The sequence below is a fragment of the Pan paniscus genome, chromosome 15 (assembly GCF_029289425.2).
Source record: "Pan paniscus chromosome 15, NHGRI_mPanPan1-v2.0_pri, whole genome shotgun sequence".
Lineage (NCBI taxonomy): Eukaryota > Metazoa > Chordata > Mammalia > Primates > Hominidae > Pan > Pan paniscus.
The window spans coordinates 78,838,852-78,864,332 of record NC_073264.2 but is presented as its reverse complement, the minus strand read 5'-3'; the positions used below and the strand labels follow the sequence as shown (position 1 = coordinate 78,864,332).

At 44.6% G+C, this 25,481-nt stretch overlaps 1 protein-coding gene and 1 long non-coding RNA gene across 5 annotated transcripts in view; one reads left to right on the top strand and one right to left on the bottom strand.

The window, feature by feature from the left end:
* Window positions 1–2,439: 2,439 nt before the first annotated feature.
* LOC100968412 (uncharacterized protein C14orf178) lies at window positions 2,440–20,845 on the bottom strand. The gene is made up of 3 exons (XR_004666245.3): window positions 16,812–20,845; window positions 9,477–9,490; window positions 2,440–6,389 (listed from the first exon to the last, which is right to left on the bottom strand). It is a non-coding gene; the product is annotated as an uncharacterized protein C14orf178 (long non-coding RNA).
* Window positions 15,841–25,481, top strand: part of SNW1 (SNW domain containing 1) — a 44,748-nt gene continuing 35,107 nt past the window's right edge. For 2 of the 4 annotated variants that reach the window (XM_063596352.1, XM_063596351.1), the window contains exons 1-2: window positions 16,111–16,814; window positions 22,758–22,911. In XM_063596352.1, coding sequence (XP_063452422.1) covers window positions 16,801–16,814; window positions 22,758–22,911 — 168 coding nt within the window. In that variant the 5' untranslated portion in view covers window positions 16,111–16,800. Of the gene's footprint in view, window positions 16,815–22,757; window positions 22,912–25,481 lie in introns of all 4 variants that reach the window. The other 2 variants (XM_055097323.1, XM_003808882.6) reach the window with 2 other exon arrangements.

The window sequence follows — 25,481 nt, the reverse complement described above, 5'->3', positions numbered from 1 at the left end:
CCCCGTCTCTACTAAAAATACAAAAAATTTGCCAGGCGTGTTGGCAGGCGCCTAGAATCCCAGCTACTTGAGAGGCTGAGGCAGGAGAATCGCTTGAACGTGGAAGGCAGAGGTTGCAGTGAACTGAGATAGCACCATTGCACTCCAGCCTGGGCAACAAAAGCAAAACTCCACCTCAAAACAAAAACAAAAACAAAAGATACCACTGGCAGAGTAGAAGTCAAGCAGAATAGTGGAAGGTATTGAAATAGATAAAGAATTACTCAGTACCCAAACTATGTGAAGAATTCTCACAACGCAACAAGAAAAAGATGTATAACTCAGTAGTAAATGGACAAGAGGCTTGAACAGGAGTGTCACAAGAAGGAAATCAAAGGTGCTCCTCCTCATCAGTAACCAGAAAAATGCAAATTAAAATTGATGCTGTCATTACACACCAGGGTAAAATTTTAAAAGATGAGCATATCAAGTATTGGAGAGGTTCTTACTGGAGGTGGGAATGTAAACTGAATCATCCATTTTGGAAAACGGTTTGGCATATCTGTAAATATGGAGGTAAACATACCCTGTGCCTCAGCAATCCACTCCTAAGTGTATACCCTAGAGAAAGTGATGCACAAATATTCAAAGCAGCATTACGCATTTGTAACCTCGAATTGGAAACAGCTCAATGTTCATCAACAGCAGAACAGATAAAGCCTCGGACAAGTTAACCATTATCAACTCTAATAAAAATAAGTAAATAATGATAATATTAATAGCTAGCACTTATATAGGGCACTTACTATGTGCTAAATACTATCCTAGGGGTGTAATATGTGACTATTAATATGTATAACATATATTAATATATAAATAATTATTACAATACTAATACAGGATTTATCATGTGCTAGGTACTGTTCTAAACATAGTTCATATCTGTGGTCATTTTAGATTTACACTTACCCTATGAGGAAAGAACTGTTATTATCCCCATTTTTCAACTAAGGAAATTGAGGTCAAGAAGCTAACTAGCCGGGCATGGTGGCTCTTGCCTGTAATCCCAGCACTTTGGGAGGCAGAGGTCGGGGGGGAACACCTGAGGTCAGGAGTTCAAGACCAGCCCGCCCAACCTGGTGAAACCCCATCTCTACTAAAAATACAAAAATGAGCCAGGTGCAGTGGCGGGTGCCTGTAATCCCAGCTTACTCTGGAGGCTGAGGCAGCAGAATCGCTTGAACCCAGGAGGCGGAGGTTGCAGTGAGCTGAGTCGCGCCACTGCACTCCAGCCTGGGTGACAGAACAAGACTCTATCTCGGGAAAAAAAAGAAGCAGTTAACTAGGCCATGAGGCCAGATGCAATGGTTCACACTTGTAATCTCAGAACTTTCGTAAGCCAAAGTGGGAGAATTGCTTGAGCCCAGGAGTTCAAGACCAGCCTGGGCAACGTAGTGAGATGCCATCTCTACCAAAGAAAAAAAACCCTAGTGATATGGTTTGGCTGTGTCCTCACCCAAATCTCATCTTGAATTGTAGCTCCCATAATTCCCACATGTCATGGGAGGGACCCCGTGGGAGGTAATTGAATCATGGGGGCAGGTCTTTCCTGTGCTGTTCTCATGATAGTAAATAAGTTTCACAAGCTCTGATGGTTTTATAAACGGGAATTCCCCTGGACACGTTCTTGCCTGCCACCGTGTAAGACATGACTTTGTGCCTCATTCACCTTCCACCATGATTGTGAGGTCTCACCAGCCATGTGGAACTGTGAGTCCATTAAACCTCTTTCCTTTATAAATGACCCAGTCTCGGATATGTCTTTATTAGCAGCATGAGAACACACTAATACACCTAGCTGGGCATGGTGGTACGTGCCTGTGGTCCCAGTTATCTAGGAGGCTGAGGTGGGAGGATCACTTGAGCCCAAGAAATCGAGGCTGCAGTGAGTCATGATGGTGTCACTGCACTTTAGCCTGCGTTACACAGTGAGACCCTGTCTCTGAAAAAAAAAAAAAAGAAAAAAATTTTTTTTGGCCAGGCACTGTGGCTCATTCCTGTAATCCCAGCACTTTCGGAGACTGAGGCAGGCAGATCACTTGAGGACAGGAGTTCAAGACCAGCCTGGCCAACATGATGAAACCCCATCTCTACTAAAAACACAAAAATTAGCCGGGCATTGTGGTGCATGCCTGTAATCCTAGCTATTTAGGAGGCTAAGGCATGAGAATCACTTCAACCCAGGAGGCAGAGGCTGCAGTGAGCCAAGATCACACCACTGTGCTCCAGCATGGCCACAGAGTGAGACTCTGTCTCAAATACTACTAATAATAATTTTATAAATTAATTAACAGACTATTAAACATTTTAAAGAAATTAAGTAAAGAGAGGCTCATGAATTTTTGTTGTTGTTTAGATGGAGTCTCGCTCTGCTGCTTAGGCTGGACTGCAGTGGTGCGATCTCGACTCACTGCAGCCTCCACCTCCCAGGTTCAAGCAATTCTCCCAACTCAGCCTCTCGAGTGGCTGGGATTACAGGTGCAACACCATGCCTGGCTGAATATTTTTTTAAAATAGAGGAGAAAGAGGGAAAAGTCCATTGTGGTTCCTGGTTATCTTAGGGGTAGTCTGAGGAAACCTGGAACAAATATATTTTTTAAAAACAGATTTTTTTTTTTTTTTTTTGAGACAGAGTTTTGCTCTTGTTGCCCAGGCTGGAATGCAATGGCACGATCTCAGCTCACCACAACCTCTGCCTCCTGGGTTCAAACAATTGCCTTGCCTCAGCCTCCCGAGTAGCTGGGATTACAGGCGTGTGCCACCATGCCTGGCTAATTTTGTATTTTTAGTAGAGACGGGGTTTCTCCATGTTGATCAGGCTGGTCTCAAACTCCTGACCTCAAGTGATCCGCCCGCCTCGGCCTCCCAAAGTGCTGGGATTACAGGTGTGAGCCACCACGCCTGGCCAAAAAACAGATGTATTAAGATATAATTCACATACCGTAAAATTCACCCTTTCAATGTGTACAATTCAGTGGTTTTTATGATTATTCACGGAGTTGTACAACCATCACCATTATATAATTTTAGAACTTTTTACCTTTCAACACTCCAAAAAGAAACTCCCATCCACTCGCTGTTTGTTCCCTTGCTCAGTCCCTGCTTCCTGCCCCACCTCACCGGCCCTATCCCCAGGCAACTGCTAATCTGCATTCCGATGGATATGCCTATTGTGAACAATTCAAATAAATGAAATTATATAATATCTGGTCTTTGTGACTGGCTTCTTTCACTTAGCATTATGTTTTCAAGGTTCATGTAAGTTGTATCCCGTATCAGTACTTCATTTCTTCTTATTGCTGAGTAATATTTCAATGTATGGATATACCACCTTTTGTTTATCCATTCATCAGTGTGTGGTGCATTTGAGCTGCTTCCACATTTCAGCTATTATAATGCTGCTATGAATATTTGTGTATAAGTTTTTGTGTGAACATGTGTTTTCATTTCTCTTGATAATATTAAGAGTAGAGGATGGGAGCGGTGGCTCACACCTATAATCCCCTTCAGTACTTTGGGAGATAGAGGCTGAAAGATTGCTTGAGTCCAAGAGTTTGAGACCAGCCTGGGAAACATAGGGAGATCCCGTCTTTACCAAAAAATTAAAAAAAAAAATAGCCAGGCATGGTGGCATGGGCCTGTAGTCCCAGCTACTCAGAAGGCTGAGGTGGGAGGATGGCTTCAGCCCAGGAGGTTGAGGCAGCAATGAGCTGTGATTGCACCACTGCACTCCAGCCTGGGTGACAGAGTTAGACCCTGTCTCAAAAAAAAAAAAAAAAGAATGAAATTGCTGGGTCATATGGTGTATTAAGAGGTTTAATTGACACACAGTTCTGCAGGTTTAACAGAGGCATGACTGGGAGGCTTCAGGAAATTTACAATCACGGCAGAAGGCAAAGGGGAAGCAAAGCACCTTCTTCACATGGTGGCAGAAGAAAGAGCAAAGGGGGAAGTGCCACACACTTTTAAACCATCAGATCTCACTCACTATCATAGGACATCAGAACTCACTATCATAGAACAGCAAGGGGGAAATCTGCCCCCGTCATCCAATCACCTCCCATCAGGTCCCTCCCCCAACATTGGGAATTACAATTCAACATGAGATTTGGGTGGGGACACACAGCTAAACCATATCATATGGTAACTCTCTGTTTAAAGTTTTGAAGAACTGCCAAACTGTTTTCCAAAGTGGCTGCACCATTTTACATTCCCACCTGCAATGTACAAGCATTCCAATTTCTCTGCATCCTCACCAGCTCTTATTATGTCTATTTGGTTATAGCTAGCCTAGTGGGTAAGAAGCGGTATTGTGGTTTGGAGCAGAGTTCATGACTGTAGATTGGATTTAACCTTGAACTCCACAAGTAAAGTCCCTTTCATCCTCAACCTTCACCCAGCCTCTGCCAAATCTCTCAGATCCCTGGTAGGAATGGGCTTCTGTTTGTGAGCAAGGATAGGCTTAAGTCAGTCCCACCTGTCAGACCCAGGCCTGCTCTTTCCCTTGTGAGATATCCTCAAAAAAAATTGGGGTGGGTGTCTTAGAATCTACCCACTATGAAGGAAATTATTTTTCCTATGAACTCAGTCTGGCCCTGCCCATTTAGATAGGTTTCTTTCTATCCTCCTGTTGGAAGGAGCTAGACTCATTCTCCCTCAACTTTTCTGGATTCCCTCCAGAGAAACACTCTCACCTATGGAGGCTTCTCTTTATTGCCCTGGGAGGAATTTTTAGCTGGTCTTTGTTAGAAACAGGCATTTAAGGGTGGTTTATTTTGTACACAGGCTGTAAATTCCACCTGCCACACTGACTCTGACTTCTATTTTAAAACTAACATATTCTCAGCTCTTCATCCGAAGGAATAGCCCTATGTTATTGTTGGTACATAACTGGGTGATGGGTGTAAAAAGTCCTACTTTAGGAGCCTGTGTTGATGGCATTTTGAAGGGTGGTCCCCAAGGTACATGTATGTCTGGTGAGCCAAGAAGAGTCTAGAGATGTGAGTGCCACTAATATATGGAGGCTTGGCCATTGACTTGGTTCAGTTATCTTTCCTCTGCCAGTGATGAGATCACCAGAGACACCATCCCCCTTGAGAAGGTGTCTGGGTAGGAAGTTCAAAGGCAGGTGAACAGATCAAAATCTCCCAACTTATTTTATATTATATTTTATTTTTTTGAGACAGAGTCTCACTCTGTCGCCCAGGCTGGAGTACAGTGGTACGATCTCGGCTCACTGCAACCTCCACCTCCTGGATTCAAGCGATTCTCCTGCCTCAGCTTCCCATGTAGCTGGGATTACAGGTGCCGCCACCATGCCTGGCTAATTTTTGTATTTTTAGTAGAGATGGGGCTTCACCATGTTGCCCACGCTGGTCTCGAACTCCTGAATTCAAGTGATCCACTGGCCTCAGCCTCCCAAAGTGCTAGGATTAGAGGTGTGAGCGACCATGCCCGGCCAAAATCTCCCAACTTTTAAATGTCTGGAACTAATTCAAAAGTTTTAAAGCATGTGAAGGACAAACAGAATATGTATGGGGGCCAGATTCAACCTGCAAATCCCAGATCTACCAGCCCACTGGTTTTGTTTTTTGTTTTTGTTTTTGTTTTTTGAGATGGAGAGTTTCGGTCTTGTTGCCCAGGCTGGAGTGCAATGGCGTGATCTCAGCTCACTGCAACCTCTGCCTCCCGGGTTCAAGCAATTCTCCTGCCTCAGCCTCCCGAGTAGCTGGGATTACAGGCACCCGCCACCATGCCCAGCTAATTTTTTGTATTTTTAGTAGAGATGGGGTTTCATATGTTAGCCAGGCTGGTCTCGAACTCCTGATCTCGTGATCTGCCCACCTCAGCCTCCCAAAGTGCTGGGATTACAGGTGTGAGGCACCGTGCCCGTCCCAGCCCACTAGTTTTTAGGGCAAGACTATGCAGTCTTTAACTTTGAATTCCCCCAAATTAGTACAGGGTTTAGTACAGAGAAAGGACTTGATACATTTTTATACACTTTTGAAGAATAAATTGATATTTATTTAGTACTCAGTGTCAGCCAAGCACTTAAACACTTTACATTCATTACCCCATGGCATCCTCACAGCCTTCTGAGGTAGAAAGACTCACTGAAGGTTCAGTAAAGTGGGGAGGAAGGCACGACTTGAACTCAGGTCTGTCTGACTCCAGATGTCTTAGAAAGACAGAATCTTTCACTTGGGAGACAGTATGGTTAAGATCATGTTCTCCGGGCTGGGCACAGTGGCTCACACCTGTAATCCCAGCACTTTGGGAGGCTGAGGGAGGAGGATTGCTTGAGCCCAGGAGTTCAAGACCAGCCTGGGCAAAATAGTGGGACCTCATCTCTGCAAAAAATAAGAAAATTAGCTGGGCGTGGTGGGCCTCGCCTGTAGTCCCAGCTACTTGAGAGGCTGAGGCAGGAGGATAGACTGAGCCCAGGAAGTCAAGGCTGCAATGAGCCGTGATTGCACCCCAGCACCCCAGCCTGGGTGATAGAGTGAGACCCTGTCTCCAAAAAAAAAAGAAAGATCATGTTCTCTGGGTTTAAGTTCCAGATTAGTCACTTTCTATTTGTCATCTTGGGCAGCTTACATATCTAAGCCTCCATTTTCTTATCTGTAAAATGTGGATAAAAAGAGTTAACTACTCACAGGGCTGTTACAAGGAATAAATGGGATAAATCAGCATAGAGAAGCTAATCAATAAATAATAACCTTTTTTTTTTTTTTTTTTATTGATCATTCTTGGGTGTTTCTCGCAGAGGGGGATTTGGCAGGGTCACAGGACAATAGTGGAGGGAAGGTCAGCAGATAAACAAGTGAACAAAGTTCTCTGGTTTTCCTAGGCAGAGGACCCTGCGGCCTTCCACAGTGTTTGTGTCCCTGGGTACTTGAGATTAGGGAGTGGTGATGACTCTTAACGAACATGCTGCCTTCAAGCATCTGTTTAACAAAGCACATCTTGCACCGCCCTTAATCCATTCAACCCTGAGTGGATACAGCACATGTTTCAGAGAGCACAGGGTTGGGGGTAAGGTCGCAGATCAACAGGATCCTAAGGCAGAAGAATTTTTCTTAGTACAGAACAAAATGAAAAGTCTCCCATGTCTACCTCTTTCTACACAGACACAGCAACCATCCGATTTCTCAATCTTTTCCCCACCTTTCCCCCCTTTCTATTCCACAAAACCGCCATTGTCTTCATGGCCCGTTCTCAATGAGCTGTTGAGTACACCTCCCAGATGGGGTGGTGGCCGGGCAGAGGAGCTCCTCACTTCCCAGTAGGGGCGGCCGGGCAGAGGCGCCCCTCACCTCCCGGACGGGGCAGCTGGCCGGGCGGGGGGCTGACCCCCCCCCACCTCCCTCCCGGACGGGGCGGCTGGCCAGGCGGGGGGCTGACCCCCCACCTCCCTCCCAGACAGGGTGGCTGGCCGGGCAGAGGGGCTCCTCACTTCCCAGTAGGGGCGGCTGGGCAGAGGCGCCCCTCACCTCCCAGACAGGGCGGCTGGCCGGGCGGGGGGGCTGATCCCCCCACCTCCCTCCCGGACGGGGCGGCTGGCCGGGCGGGGTGCTGACCCCCCCACCTCCCTCCCGGACGGGGCGGCTGGCCGGGCGGGGGCCGACCCCCCCCACCTCCCTCCCGGATGGGGCGGCTGGCCGGGCGGGGGCCGACCCCCCCCACCTCCCTCCCGGACGGGGCGGCTGGCCGGGCGGGGGGCTGACCCCCCCACCTCCCTCCCGGACGGGGCGGCTGGCCGGGCGGGGGGCTGACCCGCCCACCTCCCTCCCGGACAGAGCGGCTGGCCGGGCAGAGGGGCTCCTCACTTCCCAGAAGGGGCGGCCGGGCAGAGGCGCCCCTCACCTCCCGGACGGGGCGGCTGGCCAGGCGGGGGGCTAACCCCCCCACCTCCCTCCCGGACGAGGAGGGAGGACGCTCCTCACTTCTCAGACGGGGTGGCTGCCGGGCGGAGGGGCTCCTCACTTCTCAGACGGGGCGGTTGCCAGGCAGAGGGTCTCCTCACTTCTCAGACAGGGCGGCCGGGCAGAGACACTCCTCACATCCCGGACGGGGCGGCAGGGCAGAGGTGCTCCCCACATCTCAGACGATGGGCGGCTGGGCAGAGAGGCTCCTCACTTCCCAGATGTGATGGCGGCCGGGAAGAGGCGCTCCTCACTTCCTAGATGGGATGGCGGCCGGGCAGAGACGCTCCTCACTTTCCAGACTGGGCAGCCAGGCAGAGGGGCTCCTCACATCCCAGACGATGGGCGGTCAGGCGGAGACGCTCCTCACTTCCCAGACGGGGTGGCTGCCAGGCAGAGGCTGCAATCTCGGCACTTAGGGAGGCCAAGGCAGGCGGCTGGGAGGTGGTTGTAGCGAGCCGAGATCACGCCACTGCACTCCAGCCTGGGCGCCATTGAGCACTGAGTTAACGAGACTCCGTCTGCAATCCCGGCACCTCGGGAGGCCGAGGCTGGCGGATCACTCGCGGTTAGGAGCTGGAGACCAGCCCAGCCGACGCATCGAAACCCCGTCTCCACCAAAAAAATACGAAAACCAGTCAGGCGTGGCGGCGCACGCCTGCAATCGCAGGCACTCGGCAGGCTGAGGCAGGAGAATCGGGCAGGGAGGTTGCAGTGAGCTGAGATGGCAGCAGTACCGTCCAGCTTCGGCTCGGCATCAGAGGGAGACCGTGGAAAGAGGGGAGAGGGGAGAGGGGAGAGGGGAGAGGGGGGAGGGGGGAGGGGAGAGGGGGGAGGGGGGAGGGGAGAGGGGGGAGGGGGGAGGGGGGAGGGGAGAGGGGAGAGGGGAGAGGGGAGAGGGGAGAGGGAGCTCTATCTACCACACAGTCCTTCTCTCAGGATGAATCTAACCATTATTATTATCCCAGTGTTTATCTCCTTAGGGTTATTAAATCACAGCCTTAGCCTACAAACAGGCATATTCTGGTGGAATATCTTGTTACTGGAGAAGAGAGGGAAGAAATGTAGGCAGTCACTTCAGCTATCAGATGGCTGCCTTCTGGGTCAACAGCACATTTGATAGGAATGAAAATGATCAAAACAAATGACAGGGCTCAGGGCAAGGGGCAAACTGTTCCCCTGCCAGGCTGTTTGATAGAAAAAGGAATGGTTTTCTTAGTTCTAAAGCTTCAACCACACTGGATCCTTGTGTTTTCACAACCCTTAAGGTTAGAGCCAACTTTCAAAAAGAATAATTAAATCGGGAAAGAAGTGGGGTCAGCAGGTTTCGTAGTGCTTTTAAACAGGAAGTCTCAGAACTCATGGAGGGAAGTAGCTGACAGCAAAACTGCTTTCCTACTCATCAACCCAAAGAACTGCTTAATTCCAGAAGAAGACAGAGGAGCACATCTCACCAAAGACAAGTTGACCCTAACTCTTAAGTCATCTACAGCCAAAGAACTGATTCTGTACCTGGTTGATCATGCCTATAAAAAATAAAAAATAAAAAAATTGATTCTGCCTATAAAATGACTGACATGTTTCAGAACATTTTTGACTTACTTAATAAAAATTACTGTTCTATTTAGTAATCATATAAAAACAGAGATTGCATTCGTGATTTTAAAAATGAAATACCAAAATTAATATCCTGAAAGATGTGTACAATCTATATAAAGACAACTTCAAAATGTTATTGAAAGATATGAAGGAAGATTTTAATAAGTTAAAATCTAAACAGTGTTCCTGGCCAAAAGCAGTGGCTCACGCCTGTAATCCCAACAGTTTGGGAGCCCAAGGCAGGCAGATCACTTGAGTTCAGGGGTTCGAGACCAGCCTGGCCAACATGGCGAAACCCCGTCTCTACTAAAAATACAAAAATTAGCCAGGTGTGATGGTGCATGCCCGTAATCTCAGCTACTCAGGAGGCTGAGGCAGGAGAATCTCTTGAACCCAGGAGGCAGAGGTTGTAGGGAGCCAAGATCGTCCACTGCACTCCAGCCCAGGCAACAGAGCAAGACTCCAACTCAAAAAACAAAAACCAAAACCAGTGTTCTTGAGTGAGAAGACATAAAATTGTGAAGATATTGGCTCTCTCAAAATTAATTTATGGACAATTCAATGCCAATCAAAATGCCTACAGATATTTTTCAATAGAATGCAACAAAATAATTCTAAATTTCATTTGAAAAAAATGAAGAGATACTATATTATACTTTTTATTCACTTATTCATTTTATTACTTTTGCATTTTACTTAACTTTGCTTCTACAGCTTTATTGAAATGTAGTTCACGCACCATAAAATCACCTTATTAAAGTATGCAGATTAGAGGTGTTTAGTATATTCAAAGTTGAACAACCGTCACCACTAATTTTTCAACCCTCCCCCAAAAGAAACTCATACCCATTAACAATTATTGACCTTTCCTAACACCCCCACAGGATTTGTTTATTCTGAACATTTTATATAAAGGTAATAATATAATATCTGGTCTTTTGTGACAGGCTTCTTTCATTCAGCATAATGTTTTCAAGGCTTCTGTAGTAACAAATTTAACCTTGTCCAAAGAGAGATCTGGCTTTTGTCCTTAGCTTCTTGGAAGTAATCTCTAAACTCCTGAAATGTCATGCCTAAAAGGAATGTCTTTGTTTGCCTGAAGGTCTTGGGACTTTTCACTTTCTTTCTTTCTTTTTTTTTTTTTTTTTAGACGGAGTCTCGCTCTGTTGCCCAGGCTGGAGTGCAGTGGCACAATCTTGGCTCACTACAAGTTCTGCCTCCTGGGTTCAGGCCACTCTCCTGCCTCAGCCTTCTGAGTAGCTGGGACTACAGGTGCCCGCCACTACACCCGGCTAATTTTTGTATTTTTAGTAGAGATGGGGTTTCACCATGTTAGCCAGGATGATCTCAATCTCCTGACCTCGTGATCCGCCTGCCTTGGCCTCCCAAAGTGCTGGGATTACAGGCGTGAGCCACCATGCCCGGCCCTTCACTTTCTTGATGATGTCCTTTGAAGCACAAAACCTTAACTTTTGATTTAGTCCAATTTCTCTATTTTTTCCTTTGTTGTTTATGCTTTTTGTATCTTATCTAAGAATTCTTTGCCAAATCCAAGATCATGAAGATTGACCCCTGTGTTTTCTTCTAAGAGTTTTATAGTTTTAGTTTTCACATTTAGGTCTTTGAGTTATTTTGAGTTAATTTTTGTATAGGGCGTGAAGCAAGGGTCCAACTGCATTCTTTTGCATTTAGACATACAGTTTCCCAGCACCATTTGTTGAAAAAACTATGTCAATAATAGTTTTAGATGGTCTTGGTACCCTTGTCAAAAATCAGTTCACCATAAACATATGGGTTTATTTCAGGACTCTCAATTTTATTCCATTGATCTATGAGTCTATCCTTATGCCAGTACCACACTGTCTTGATTACTGCAGCTTTGTAGTAGGTTTCTGAAATTGGGAAATGTGAGTTCTACAACTTTGCTCTTCTTAAATTTTTATTATAAAAATTTTCAGGGCTGGGTGCAGTGGCTTACATCACTTTGGGATGCCAGGCAGGAGGATCACTTCAGTCCGGGAGTTCAAGACCAGCCTGGGCAACATAGTGAGACCCTGTCTCTACAAAAAATAAATTAGCCAGGCCTGGTGGCACATGCCTGTAGTCCTAGCTACTTGGGAGGCTGAGGTAGGAGTATCGCTTGAGCCTGGGAGATTCGGGCTGTAGTGAGCCGTGATCATACCACTGAACTCCAGCTTGAGCAACAGAGTGAGACCCTGTCTCAAAAAAAAAAAGAGATAATTTTCATATATATATAAAAGTTGAAACAATAGTTCAATAAACACCTATACAGTCCATACTCCCCCATCTAAGCTTAAATAATTGTTAACATTTTGCTTTCCCTTTCATGCTCTCTCACACTCTCTCACTATAAACACACACACACACACATTTTTTGTTGTTGAGATAAACTATTTGAAAGTAAGTTGAGGCTGGGCATAGTGGCTCAGGCCTATAATCCCAGCACTTTGGGAGGCCAGGTGGATGGAGCACCTGAGGTCAGGAGTTCGAGACCAGCCTGGCCAACATGGTAAAACCTCGTCTGTACTAAAAACGCAAAAATTAGCTGGGCATGGTGGCAGGCGCCCATAATCCCAGCTACTTGGGAGACTGAGGCAGGAGAATCACTTGAACCCGGGAGGCAGAGATTGCAGTAAGCCAAGACTGCGTCACTGTACTCCAGCCTGGGTGACAAGAGCAAAATTGTGTCTCAAAACAAAAAACAAACAAAAAAGAAGAAAGTAAGTTGACACATTTCATCCCCAAATCCTCTGGCATGCATCTCCTAAGAATAAGGACGTTCTTCTACTTAACCACAATGTCATTAATACTCCTAAGAAATTTAGCAAAAATTCTACGATGTTGTCTATTATCACTCCATATGCAACTTTCTCCAAATGTCCCAAGAATATTTTTTATAGTTTTCCCCAACTGAACCAGAATCCCATCAAGGTTTACTAATTTTATGTGTCATGTCTCATCAATCTGTTTTCATCTATTCTATTCACATCCATTCCATGACATTGACATTTTGTAGAGTCTCAGTCAGTTGTCTTGTAGAATGTCTCACATTCTGGATTTTACTGATTGTTTCCTCATGCTTTTAAACTTGTTACTCTATCCCCTGAATTTCTTGTGAACTGGATATTAGGTCTGGTTTGATCAGAAAATTGGTGAACTTCCGGCCAGGTGCAGTGGCTCATACCCGTAATCCCAGCACTTTGGGATGCCAAGGTGGGTGGATCACTTGAGGCCAGGAGTTCAAGACTAGCCTGGCCAACATGGTGAAACCCCATCTCTACTAAAAATACAAAAATTAGCCAGGCGTGCTTGCTTATGCCTGTAATCCCAGCTACTCAGGAGGCTGAGGCAGGAGAATCGCTTGAACTAGGGAGGCAGAGGTTGCAGTAAGCCGAAATCGCACCACTGCACTCCACCCTGGGCAACGGAGGAAGACTCGGTCTAAAAAAAAAAAAAAAGAAAGAAAGAAAGAAAGAAAGAAAACTGGGGAACTTCCTATTAAAAGCACCTAGTGTCAGATTGTTCCACTGTTAGTGAAGCAAAAGTGATGACAGCCAAATCTCTCCATCGTAAAGATACGTTATTTCTTTCGCAGTTCCTAAGTAATCATTGGCTCTAGCCTTTTTAACTATGCTTTAATGCAAACCAATATTTTAATTAAAAAAAAATTTTAAACATTGAGAGGGCACGTAAAACACATCCAAAAAGTAAGAACGGTGAGGTGGAGCAGCTCTACCTTTTATCAGAGAATGATTATAATAATATAGCCATAATAACTAAAGCATAATGGCATCAGAGCATAAAATACTGGCATTGAAGTAAATTTAAACATACATCCTATAGCAGAAAATGTTAGTTGGAAGGTACCCCAGAAATAAAATTGAGTTCAACTGCCTCACTTCGCAGATGCAAAACCTGAACCTTAATAAATTAAGGCCAATTCATTAAAGCCAGAAAGCATAATTAATTTTTGAGCGCTTACTCTATGCTGGGCATTTTTCTAAGCACTTCACATGATTAACTCATTTAATCCTCCCAATAGCTTTATTGAGGATAAGTTATACTGATTCCACGCCCCTCACCCTTTTTATTGGCCAGTGAGAAAACTGAGACAGAGAGAAGTGACTTATCCAGAATCTGCAGCTCATAAATTAGGGAGCTGGGATCAGAAGGCAGGAAAGCTGACTCCAGAATATGTGCTTAACTTGTCCTCCCTACCACCTCACAAGCTATATTACTTGTGGCTACATAGCCACACCTACTTAGGAATCAAATTAGGCCCTAGGTTCTCTGAGAACAATTCTACTCTCTATCCAGAATTCTAAGACTGGAGTGAATTGATTGCTTCTTGCAACCTGGCGCATTACTGATTCCAGCATGCACTGGGCTCTCTACATGAGCAGGCAGCTGCTAATTACCTATGATAATGAGGGATGGATAGGCACTGAAGATTCAGCATAGCTTAACACCAAACCCCCTCCCCAACAAAACCAAAGAAAGCACTAGGCCTTTGGGTATAATATTGTATCACGTTTGCAGTAGATTTGCTTTCTTAATTGTTTTGATAGGATTGCTATTAAAGTCAGTTTCTATTCTTTACACACCCCCAAAACAGCGAGGGACTATGACTGGTGGAAATGCCTTGCATGATGTGCCTCTGTGGAAAATGAGAGTGGATTGCAAAAGCTCCTCTCCACCCTGTTCTTTCAATCCTGCATCCCAGGTCTTGGTCTATGTCTTACTGATTTCCCATGTTAATTATTTTAACCTTGTCCTCAGTAGCCTCCTTTGTCTCTCATTGCCATAGAAACCCATTCTGCCTTAAGAATTGTCTTTCTTGCCTGTTCCTTTGACCCAGGCCCTCTACTTAAGTCCTCCTTCAGCTGCAAATCACCTGCTGAACTAAATCTAAGCTCCTTGATCTTGGCTTCCAGGACGTTCTATAATTTGCTTCTCTGTTTTTCTCCTTTTAGAAATAATACATTCCTGGAGCAGAGGTTGAAGTAGATCACTGTCAACCAAAATATTAACTGTAATAACTAACATATTTACATAGTACTTAAGAGTTAAGTAAAAACATATCCACCTACATTACCTCATTTAAGGCTCATACTCTGCTGTATTGTATATAATTATTTTACATTTATATAAATATAGGTAAAGCAGATAACATGATCAGCATTTTAAGTTCAATAAAACTGGGGCCCAAATAAATTAAATGACTTGCCCTATAAGAATTTATTGGTGCTGAAGCTACATCTTTTTTTTTTTTTTTTTTTTTCTGAGACAGTTTCACTCTTGTTGCCCAGGCTAGAGTGCAACGACGCACGATCTCGGCTCACCACAACTTCCGCCTCCCGAGTTCAAGCTATTCTCCTGCCTCGGCCTCCCGAGTAGCTGGGATTACAGGCATGCACCACCACGCCCGGCTAATTTTGTATTTTCAGTAGAGACGCAGTTTCTCCATGTTGGTCAGGCTGGTCTCGAACTCCCGACTTCAGGTGATCTGCCCGCCTCAGCCTCTCAAAGTGCTGGGATTAAAGGCACAAGCCACCACACCCAGTCAAAGCTACATCTTAAACTCTAATCTTCGGGCTCCCAGGCCATGCAGGTTATATTACACAATGTGATTAATAATCCTGTATTTACCAAAAGATTTTTTCTTTTTGTTTTTTTGGTTTACATGCTGTGGCAGGAAGAATTCTAGGATATCCCCCAAGATCTCCTCCTCACCCAACCCCCACAGTACCTGACCTACATAACCCCTGGGGCCATGACTATGAAGATTCTGATTCTGTTATGCGGTGTGGCAGAGTTGATTTTTTTTTTTTTTTTTGAGACAGAATTTTACTTTGTCACCCACGCTGGAGTGCAATGGTGCAATCTCGGCTCACTGCAACCTCCACCTCCTGGGTTCAAGCGATTCTTGTACCTCAGCCTCCCAAGTAGCTGAGAAAACAAGAGCACATCACCACACCCAGCTATTCTTTTATATTATTTATTTATTTATTTATTTATTTATATTTTTTGAGACGCAGTCTCACTCTGTCGCCAGGCTGGAGTGCAGTGGCGTGATCTTGGCTCACTGCAACCTCCGTCTCCTGATTCACACGATTCTCCTGCCTCAGCCTCCCCAGTAGCTAGGACTACAGGAGCGCGCCACAACGCCCAGCTAATTTTTGTATTTTTAGTAGAGACAGGGTTTCACCATGTTGCCCAGGCTTTGTCGAACTCCTGAGCTCAGGCAATCCGCCCGCCCCGGCCTCCCAAAGTGCTAGGATTACAAGTGTGAGCTACCGCGCCCGGCCAAGAGTTGATCTTAAAATAGGGAGATTATCCAGGTGCTCCTGATCTAATCACATGAGCCCTTTAAAAGCAGAGCATTTTTCTCCAACAGTGGCAGAAGAGGAGTCAGAAAGATGTGCTTCAGAAAGCAAATATCCATGTTGTGAACTACCAATAAATAGGGCTCATGTGGGTGGGAAGGACTCGAGAGTGACCCCTAGGAGCTGAGGGTGGCCACCACTAACAGCACAAAACGAAACAGGGAACTCGAGCCCACAACCGCCAGGAACTGATTTTTGCCAACAAGAATGAGTTAGGAGATGGATTTTTCTCCAGAGCCTCCTATGAGATTTCAGCCTTGTCATACCCTGGGCAGAGAACCCAGACACTCGGTAAATTACCAAGGATTACGAAATATCTCCCCAAGAGAGTGTTTTGGGGGGTGAGAGGATACGGTTTAAAGAAAAGTTTCGAGTGTGAATGTTTTCAGAGAGTCCAAGAACTCTCCATTAGCTAGTCTCATTATTACCTGTCGTTTTAAACGCCCTATCACTCTTACTTAAAGTAGCTGTCCCCGGGAAGCTTTTGTATTTTGTACCCCTTCTCGGGGAACGGGACTGAGTAAGGAACGTAATAAAGCGGCCTAAAAGGCATCTCCCTGTATCTTTGATATTTTGCCTAGGGAACGCCCTATCATGTCGCATATAAGCGATCGAGTTATGCATTTGTTGCTAGCTGAAGAGATTATTCCTTGATAACCGCTTGGTCTGGTCAGAATACAAACGGTACTCCTGTTCAAAGAACTACAAATCCCAGAAGGCCTTTTCGGCCAGAGCGCCTGCGCATCGCGCACTCCTTCCTTTCCGCTCCTCATCATCTGGAAAGACCCGCCCAGCGGTGCTGTCGCTCGCGCTGGAAGAAGCGGAAGAAGATGGCGCTCACCAGGTGGGTTGTTGATTGGGGTCCTCGATACGGAAGGGTCTGGGAGTACCAGTCTTCTTCATTTCTCTTCCCATACCCTCTGGGCGGTGACCTGACCCGGGGCACAGAATGACGTGGGCCAAGACTACGGCTACGCCCTCCCGCTGGCCGCCGCTACGACTAGGCCTAGTCGAAGCTGGGGTCTTTCAGCGGTTTCCCGGGTTTAGTTCACCCGCTCACCGAGGCCGAAAGCTGCGGAGTGGCCTCAGACACTGAAGAGTGGGTTTTTCGCGTGAGCATCTTGCGGGGAGCGGACAGCGCTCCCTCAGGTCCGCGGCTCGGGCGAACGAGATGGGGTTGGTGACGGTAGTGGCTTATTTGGGCGGAGTGAAGCGCGCGGGCTGCGACTGCGCGGCTTTCCGGCCGTTTGCCTGTGGTGGTCTCTCTCCTTTCGCTGTCCACTGGGTGTCCCGAAACAAGGATTCCTGAAAAAAGAGGCCCGGAGCTGAATACAGATTTAAATGAGCCACAGTAGTGACCGCCGTCTGCTGATATGCGCCACTGCTCCGCATTTTAACTTTGGAGCTTAGAATTTCTTCCGTAGATAGAACCACCTCAGTTTTGCTGTTTCCGGTTACCTTAGTAACCGTCTGTAAAGTGCTCTCCGCCTTTAAGAAAAAGATGCTTTTCAGTGGGAGAGTCCGAGAAGTTACGCTACTCCTACTAGTCCCCAGCCTTGCTGCCCCGTTTTAAGTGGAAAAACTTTCCATGCGAACTCAACAGGAAAAGGCTAGTGTTCAGGAAGGTTGTAGAGAAAGTAATCCTTTTAGGACATCAGCTTGAGCTCTCTTAACCCCCTTCATTCTCCTCACGCATGTTTTTTTTTTTTTTTTCTGGCTGATGACAGTATGAATCCAAAAGTTTTAATCAAAAAATTATTTTGGGAATTACTGTTGGTGCCTTGCTCTGTCCTGGGGGTTGTGTACACAGAAGAAAATCTGTCTTTGGCAACAGGGAAGATGGGGTCCAAGGTATACAGACATAAAACAATTACAGAACACAAAATGTGCATTTGTGTAATACTAACCTTAGTGCAAAAAGAATTGAATGGAATAAGTTATGTGGGCTGGAGAGTTTTCTTCCCCCCCCCTCGTTTCTAAAATTTTTTTGCTTTTTTTTTTTAACTTTATTTTTTGAGATGCGATCTCGCTGTGTTGGCCAGGTTGGTCTTGAATTCTTGGCCTCAAGCAGTCCTCCTGTCTCGGCCTCCGAAAGTGCTAGGATTACAGGCATGAGCCACCATGCCCGGCATCTGAAATCTTTTTTAAAAAAAATTAGAAATGGGGTGTTACTGCGTTGGCCAGGGTGGTCTCCAATTCTTGGCCTCCATCAGTCTTCTCACCTAGGCCTCCCAAAGTGCTGGGATTGCAGGCATGAGCTACCATGCCCAGCCAAGAGTTTGTTTAGTAAATGTTACAGGCAGCAAACATTTGAGTGCCCCCCAGGTGTGAGACACTGTGTCATAGACTAGTAAAGTTATGAGGGGAGACTTTGTGGAAAAGGTGGAATTTGAAATGGACACACAGGAAAAATTTCTAGAGATGTCATGGGTATTTTTTATTTATTTAATTTTATTTTTTGATACAGGGTCTCACTCTTGCCCAGGCTGGAGTGCAGTGGCCCAGTCACAGCCCACTGCAGCCTCAACCTCCCAAGGCTCAGGTGATCCTCCTGCCTCAGCGCCCGAGAGTAGCTGGGACCCTAGACGCTTGCCATGATGCCCAGTTAATTTTTGTTTTTTTTTAGTAGAGATGGGGTTTTGCCATGTTGCCCAGCCTGGTCTTGAACTGGGCTTAACTGATCTGATCTACCCATCTCAGCCTCCCACAGTGCTGGCATTACTGGCGTGAGCCACCACATCATCTGGCCTGTCATGGGTATTGTGTGCTTAAAATTGCAGTGGCAGAATGTGATCTTTAAATGGCCAGTCTTGAGGACTCCAGAGCTTTCCATACCTACCATCTGGTGTTCCTCAGTATTCTTTGTAATATCCTTTAAATCAGTAAACACATTTCCCTGAGTTCTGTGAGCTGCCCTAGCAAATTAGTTGAACCTGAAGATGAGGTCATGGGAACCCTGGTTTGTAGTTAGTTGGCCAGTGGCCTTGGACCTACTGTTGGCATCTGAAGTAAGGGCAGTCTTGTGGGACTGAGCCCTCAACCTGTAACATCTGACAGTATCTCCAGGTAGATAACATCAAAATTGAATTGAATTAGAGGACACTTGACTGGTGTCCAGTAGACAGTTGATAGCTTGCTTGATATGTGGGGAAAAACCATCACACATCTGGTATCAGAAGTGTTGTGTGTTGTTGATTGTTGAGTGAAATAATAGGAGAAACTGAGTTTGTTTTAATTTTATACTCTATCCACATGGAGCTTACATTCTAATGGGACAGAATTCTAATTAGCTTACATTCTAATGGGACAGAGTGAGTAAAATCATAATGCAATTTCAGGTAATACATGCTAGGAATAAAATAAAGACCGGGTTAGAGAGTGACTCAAAGTTTGGGGTGAAGTGGCTATTTTGGGTAAGGTGGTCAGAAAACAGCTCTAGAGAGAGGTAACTGAGCAGAGACAAGAGTGCTGAGATGCAAGCTGTTGAAAGATCTGGGGCTACTTTAGGCATACTGCCTGTGGGATAGCCCTGCCCGGCAAGGAGCAGTCAAAAAAGAAAAGATCTGGAGATCTGGAGAAGAATTTTCTATAAAAGCATACGAAAATTTGTTTTTTTTTTGTTTTTGTTTTTTTTTTTGAGGCAGAGTCTCACTCTCACCCAGGCTGGAGTGCAGTGGAGCAATCTCAGCTCACTACAAACTCCACCTCCCAGGTTCAAGTGATTTTCCTGCCTCAGCTGGGATTACAGGCGTCCGCCACCACGCCCGGCTAATTTTTGTGTTTTTAATAGAGACAGGGTTTCACTATGTTGGCATGGCTGGTCTCGAACTCCTGGCCTCAAGTAATCCACCTGCCTTGGCCTCCCAAAGTGTTGGAATTACAGGTGTGAGCCACCTCGCCCAGCCGGAAAAATTGTGATTGATTGATTGCAATAGATAGAGAAAAATTGTGATTGATTGATTGCGATAGATAGATAGATAGATAGATGGATAGATGATTAGATTGATTTTATGGCAGAAGGAATAGCCAATGTAAAGATCCTGAGATGGCTTGTTTAAGGAAAGATAAGAAGGCTGTAGTGAAATAAAGATGGTGAGTGCTGGGGAAGAGTGTATTTATTTCTCCTACAACATTTAAGGAGCTCCAGCTGTGAGCTAGAAGTCTTGGAGCATTAGGGATGAAAGAAGCATAAGGCGTGATTCCTGCAGAGCTGCTCACAGTCTCATGGAAACAGAATAGTTAAATGAGTAGATGATTGCAATACAGTAAGGTAATGTTGTAGTAGTGGTATATAGAGCATTTTGGGGGAGCATAGAGACAGGCAGTTAACCGAAACTGGAAGAGTCATGGAACAGCCCTAAAATAATCAAACATACAGAACCTGTATTGAAAGTGTCTAGATACTATACCAACTGGTTCATGGATTTCTCTCATTTAATACTTATAAGAACCTTATGAAGTAGATACTCTTATGAACTATTATTACAGATGAGAAAACAGATTCAGAGAGGTAAGTAGCTTATCCAGGTTAGTAAGTGGCATAGGTCGGATCTGAATTCTGAGCCTAGCCATCACTTACCTCCCCAGACTGGATTAGATCCCTCTCATGTAGACTGTCATAGCATCTATATTTTTCCATCATAACTTAACATAATGTCTAATTATAGATTTGTGTGATTTTTTTTTTTTTTGGTCTCTGTCTGCAAGACTAAGCTGTCTTTCTCCATTTATAGTCTCATGCCTAGCATAGTGCTTGTACCCAAATAATAAATATTTTTGAATAATTAATAAGCTCTGCTACTTAGGTATGCTTACTATCCAAGAATCACAAAGGAACTAAGGTTATTTTCTCCATATTCATCCATCAGGATCCTTTTGTAATACTTTGGAGTATCACTGTAATACTTTAATACTTAAAAGTTGTTAAGAACCATTTAGTAGAAAGGTTACCTTGACTAAAGAATAAGCTGCATCTTCAGGGCTTCTGCTTTGATTCTTTGGCCTCTAAGGGTTTTTTTGTTGTTGTTTGTTTGTTTGAGATGGAGTTTTGCTGTTGTTGCCTAGGCTGGAGTGCAATGGTGCAATCTTGGCTCACTGTACCCTCCACCTACCGGATTCAAGTGATTCTCCTGCCTCAGCCTCCCGAGTGGGATTACAGGCGCACACCAGCACGCCTGGCTAATTTTGTATTTTTAGTAGAGACAGGGTTTCACCATGTTGATCAGGCCGGTCTTGATCTCCTGACCTCAAGTGATCCACCCACCTCGGCCTCCCAAAGTGCTGGGATTACAGGTGTGAGCCACCATGGCTGGCCTGGCCTCTAAGTTTTAAATTTCACTGTAGATACCCTTGACACTTAAATATGCAACTTGTGTTTATTTTATCCACCTCTTTTTTACATTCAGTTTTAATCCTAGTTCTTTTGTATTTACACTGAAGTAGTTTAAGGAGCATAACGGTAAAAATGTTAAAAACAAGGAGTAGCCAGGCGTGGTGGCTCATGCCAGTAATCCCAGCACTTTGGGAGATGGAGGCTGATGGATCACTTGAGGTCAGGAGTTCGAGACCAGCCTGACCAACATGGGCCAACATGGCAAAAACCAGTCTCTACTAAAAATACAAAAAATAGGGATGTGGTGGCATGCACCTGTAATCCCAGCTACTCGGGAGGCTGAGGCATGAGAATCACACGAATCCAGGCGACAGAGGTTTCAGTGAGCCGAGGTTGCGCCACTGCACTCAAGGCTGGGTGACAGAACGAGACTCTGTCTCAAAAAAAAAAGGAGTATAAGAATAGCAAGTATATACTGGACAGTTTATCCCTGAAGTATTAGGAATGTTTACTTGTTTGTTATAAGAAATATGGAAACAGGCTGGGCGTGGTGGTTCACACCTGTAATCCTAGCACTTTGGGAGGCTGGGGCGGGCACATCACCTGCGGTCAGGAGTTCGAGACCAGCCTGGCCAACATGGCGAAACCCTGTCTTTACTAAAAATACAAAAATTAGGTGGGCGTGGTGCTGCACATCTGTAATCCCAGCTACTTGGGAGGGTGAGGCAGGAAAATCACTTGAACCCAGGAGGTGGAGGCTGCAGTGAGCTGAGATGGTGCCACTGCACTCTAGCCTAGGTGACACAGAGAGACTCTGTCTCAAAAAAAAAAAAAGGAAAGAAATATGGAAATATGGAAGCATGGCCAGGTGTGGTGGCACACGCCTGTAATTCCAGCACTTTGGGAGGCCAAGGTCAGCGGATCACTTGAGGTCAAGTTCAAGACCAGCCTGGCCAACATGGTGAAACCCCATCTCTACTAAAATTGCAAAAATTAGCCTGGTGTGGTGGCGCATGCTTGTAATCCCAGCTACTTGGGACGCTGAGGGAGGAAAATCACTTGAACCCAGGAGGCAGAGGTTGCAGTGAGTGGAGATGACACCACTGTACTCCAGCCTGGGCAACAGAGTGAGACTCTTTCTCAAAAAAAAAAGGAAATATGGAAGCATAAACGCTTAAGAGTTTGTCTGTTATGTGAAATATCTGTTAATTTTTTATTCTGGACATCATTTGCTGTTGTCCTAGTCAGATGTTTTTACTGTGTATCTTTGAGTACTTCTGTCTTCCACATACTATAAAATGGCTAGTATTGAGTACTACCATAAATCATTGAAAAATCTGCTCTTTTTCTGAAAAGTAAAAGCATCGTAGGAAAAATTGTCTCTGTGGCCAAGTTGCAGTGGTCAAATTAAACATAAGAGTTTTTTAAATTTCTGACTTTTATCTTTGCTTATAGCTTTTTACCTGCACCTACTCAGCTATCTCAGGACCAGCTTGAGGCTGAAGAAAAGGCAAGATCCCAGAGATCGCGGCAGACCTCACTGGTCTCCTCCCGAAGAGAACCTCCCCCGTACGGATACCGGAAAGGCTGGATACCTCGGTTATTAGAGGTACATATAGATCTTAAGTTTAGATTTGTTAAATTGTGCTGAAATGTATTATAGCACACTATAACATAAATTTAAATGTTAGAACCTCTGATTATGAATGTCAGTGTGATAGAAATTCTGGTTATGTGCTCTCAAGATGTATATTTCCCTCAGAAGATGTATCATTTTCTTTTTGCTTATTATCTATCACTGCTTTGTGGTCACTAGAGAACTGTACCATTTGTCTATTCCTATATCAAACTATTAAATATTTACAAGAAAACTAATATTTTATAAATTCAGGAATTACGGAAAATAATGGGAAAGTAAAAGATAAGAGAGATGAAAGTGGATTTCATATTTGGGCTCCTCCTCCTCCTCCCCCACTCCGATAATACCACATAACCCTGAAGAGACAACTTTCCTTCAGGGAAAACTCCAGTAGCACTTCCTTTGCTGATTTCTTTCTCTTCACCTGTTTTCTTACCTTTAATTTGAGAATGTTAATATATATCTGATATATAGATTAAATATATTTTTGCGGGTATAAGAGACAAAATTTGGTTGATTTGAAGGCAATGAGGGAGAAGGAACCATCTGGAATAGCTCTTTCTATCTCTAGCTTGTTGCCAAATAACAAGCTTCCGGTCGGGCGCAGTGGCTCACACCTGTAATCCCAGCACTTTGGGAGGCCAAGGCGGGCAGATCACCTGAGGCCAGGAGTTCGAGACCAGCCTGACCAACATGGAGCAACCCTGTCTCTACTAAAAATACAAAATTAACCAGGTGTGGTGGCGCATGCCTGTAATCCCAGCTACTCCGGAGGCTGAGGCGGGAGAATTGCTTGAACCTGGGAGGCAGAGGTTGTGGTGAGCCAAGATCGCACCATTGCACTCCAGCCTGGGCAACAACAGCAAAACTCCATCTCAAAAAAAATAAAAAATAAAAATAAAAAGAACAAGCTTCCTTGGTAGCACCTATTCTAATTACTCAGGATCCTTTACATTAATTAATTAATTTTTTTTTTTATTTTTGGGATGGAATCTCGCTCCGTTTCCCAGGCTGGAGTGCAGTGGTGCGATCTTGGCTCACTGCAGCCTTCGCCTCCTGGGTTCAAGCAATTCTCCTGCCTCAGCCTCCCAAGTAGCCAGGATTACAGGCACGTGCCACCACACCCAGCTAATTTTTTGTATTTTTAGTACAGACAGGGTTTCACCATGTTTGTTAGGCTGGTCTTGAACTCCTGACTTCAGGTGATCCACCTGCCTCAGCCTCCTAAAGTGCTGGGATTACAGGTGTGAGCCACCGCGCCTGCCCCACAGTCTTTATTAGAGTTTATAAGAGGAACACCCAACTAGATCATATCTTGTCCTATGTATTCCAAAAAACCCACATGTAGGTCTTTTTGTTGCTTTTTTGTCAGCTTTCCTCTGGTCCTTATGAATGCTGGTGTGTGAAGGCCAGTCATATTGCAATTATTAAGGGATTTTTGTTGCTTTTGTTCTCTCTGATAGTGTAATTTGTGGGAGGCAGAGGAAGATGAAAGATTATCAAGGAGTCTTACCTGGGGCAAAAAAGTAGTGACTGGCATCATCTAATAGAGCAGTTGAGTGTCTCTGTTGAGGCATTATAAATATTGTTTGGTCTGTCAGTACATTGCACAATGAGGGTGACAGGCATCATCTTACATAGAATGTAAATCTCATCCATGCATTTCAACATTACGATACTTGGTTGCTATTAGATTTTTAGATTCTTACTTGGCTATCAGTGGTTTCATATATCCTGGTGAAACAGAACAACTTATTTGAAAATCAAGTTGAAATGGCTAGCTAATCTGGAAATGCTATGGATGCTGCTTGAGGGGAGTGAATGTTCTGTGGAAGAAGGCATTTTGTTCTAGTTTTCAAAATAAAAGCTATGATTTTCTGGCAAGCTTAATGACCACATAATGCTACAGCTACAGTTCTGAAGTACTTATTATAGTTGAAAAACTCTAGCAAATCCAAGCATGTGTCAGATTGATGGCTTGGGTACGGGAAGCACTTTTCTTAGGAATGCTTTAACTCTTTCTCATTTACAAGAAAATGTCTCTCAGCTTTATTCTCTTGGTTTTCAAAAACTTCAAACATCTCTTTAGCAAATAAGCATATTGTACTTAGGAACTCATATATCTTAGATCTAATGGAGTATTACTTAAAGAGGTCTTGTAAAAGTGAATATTTTCTTTTTTTTCCATCAAACCCCCTCTAAATGATTAATTTTAATTTGTGTTTTCTATTATTTCTTAATAGTACTCATTTGGCTGTTTTGAGCTAAAAGAAAGGTATTTCATAGTAGTAGAAAATACAAAGCTTTTTGGAGTCTCAAAAGATCTGGGTTCAGGTGCTGCATATAATACCTATGAGATCTCAGGAACACCGCTTAATTTTTCTAAGCCTGAATGTTTCCATTTAAAATGATGTTAAAGAGTTACAAGGATTAAATGAGATAATACATGTGTGAATCATGTTTAAAGTGTACTAAGCAAATACTACTGAATTTTTTTTAACTACTTAAAAATTATACTTGATCCTCATTTATCAAATAAA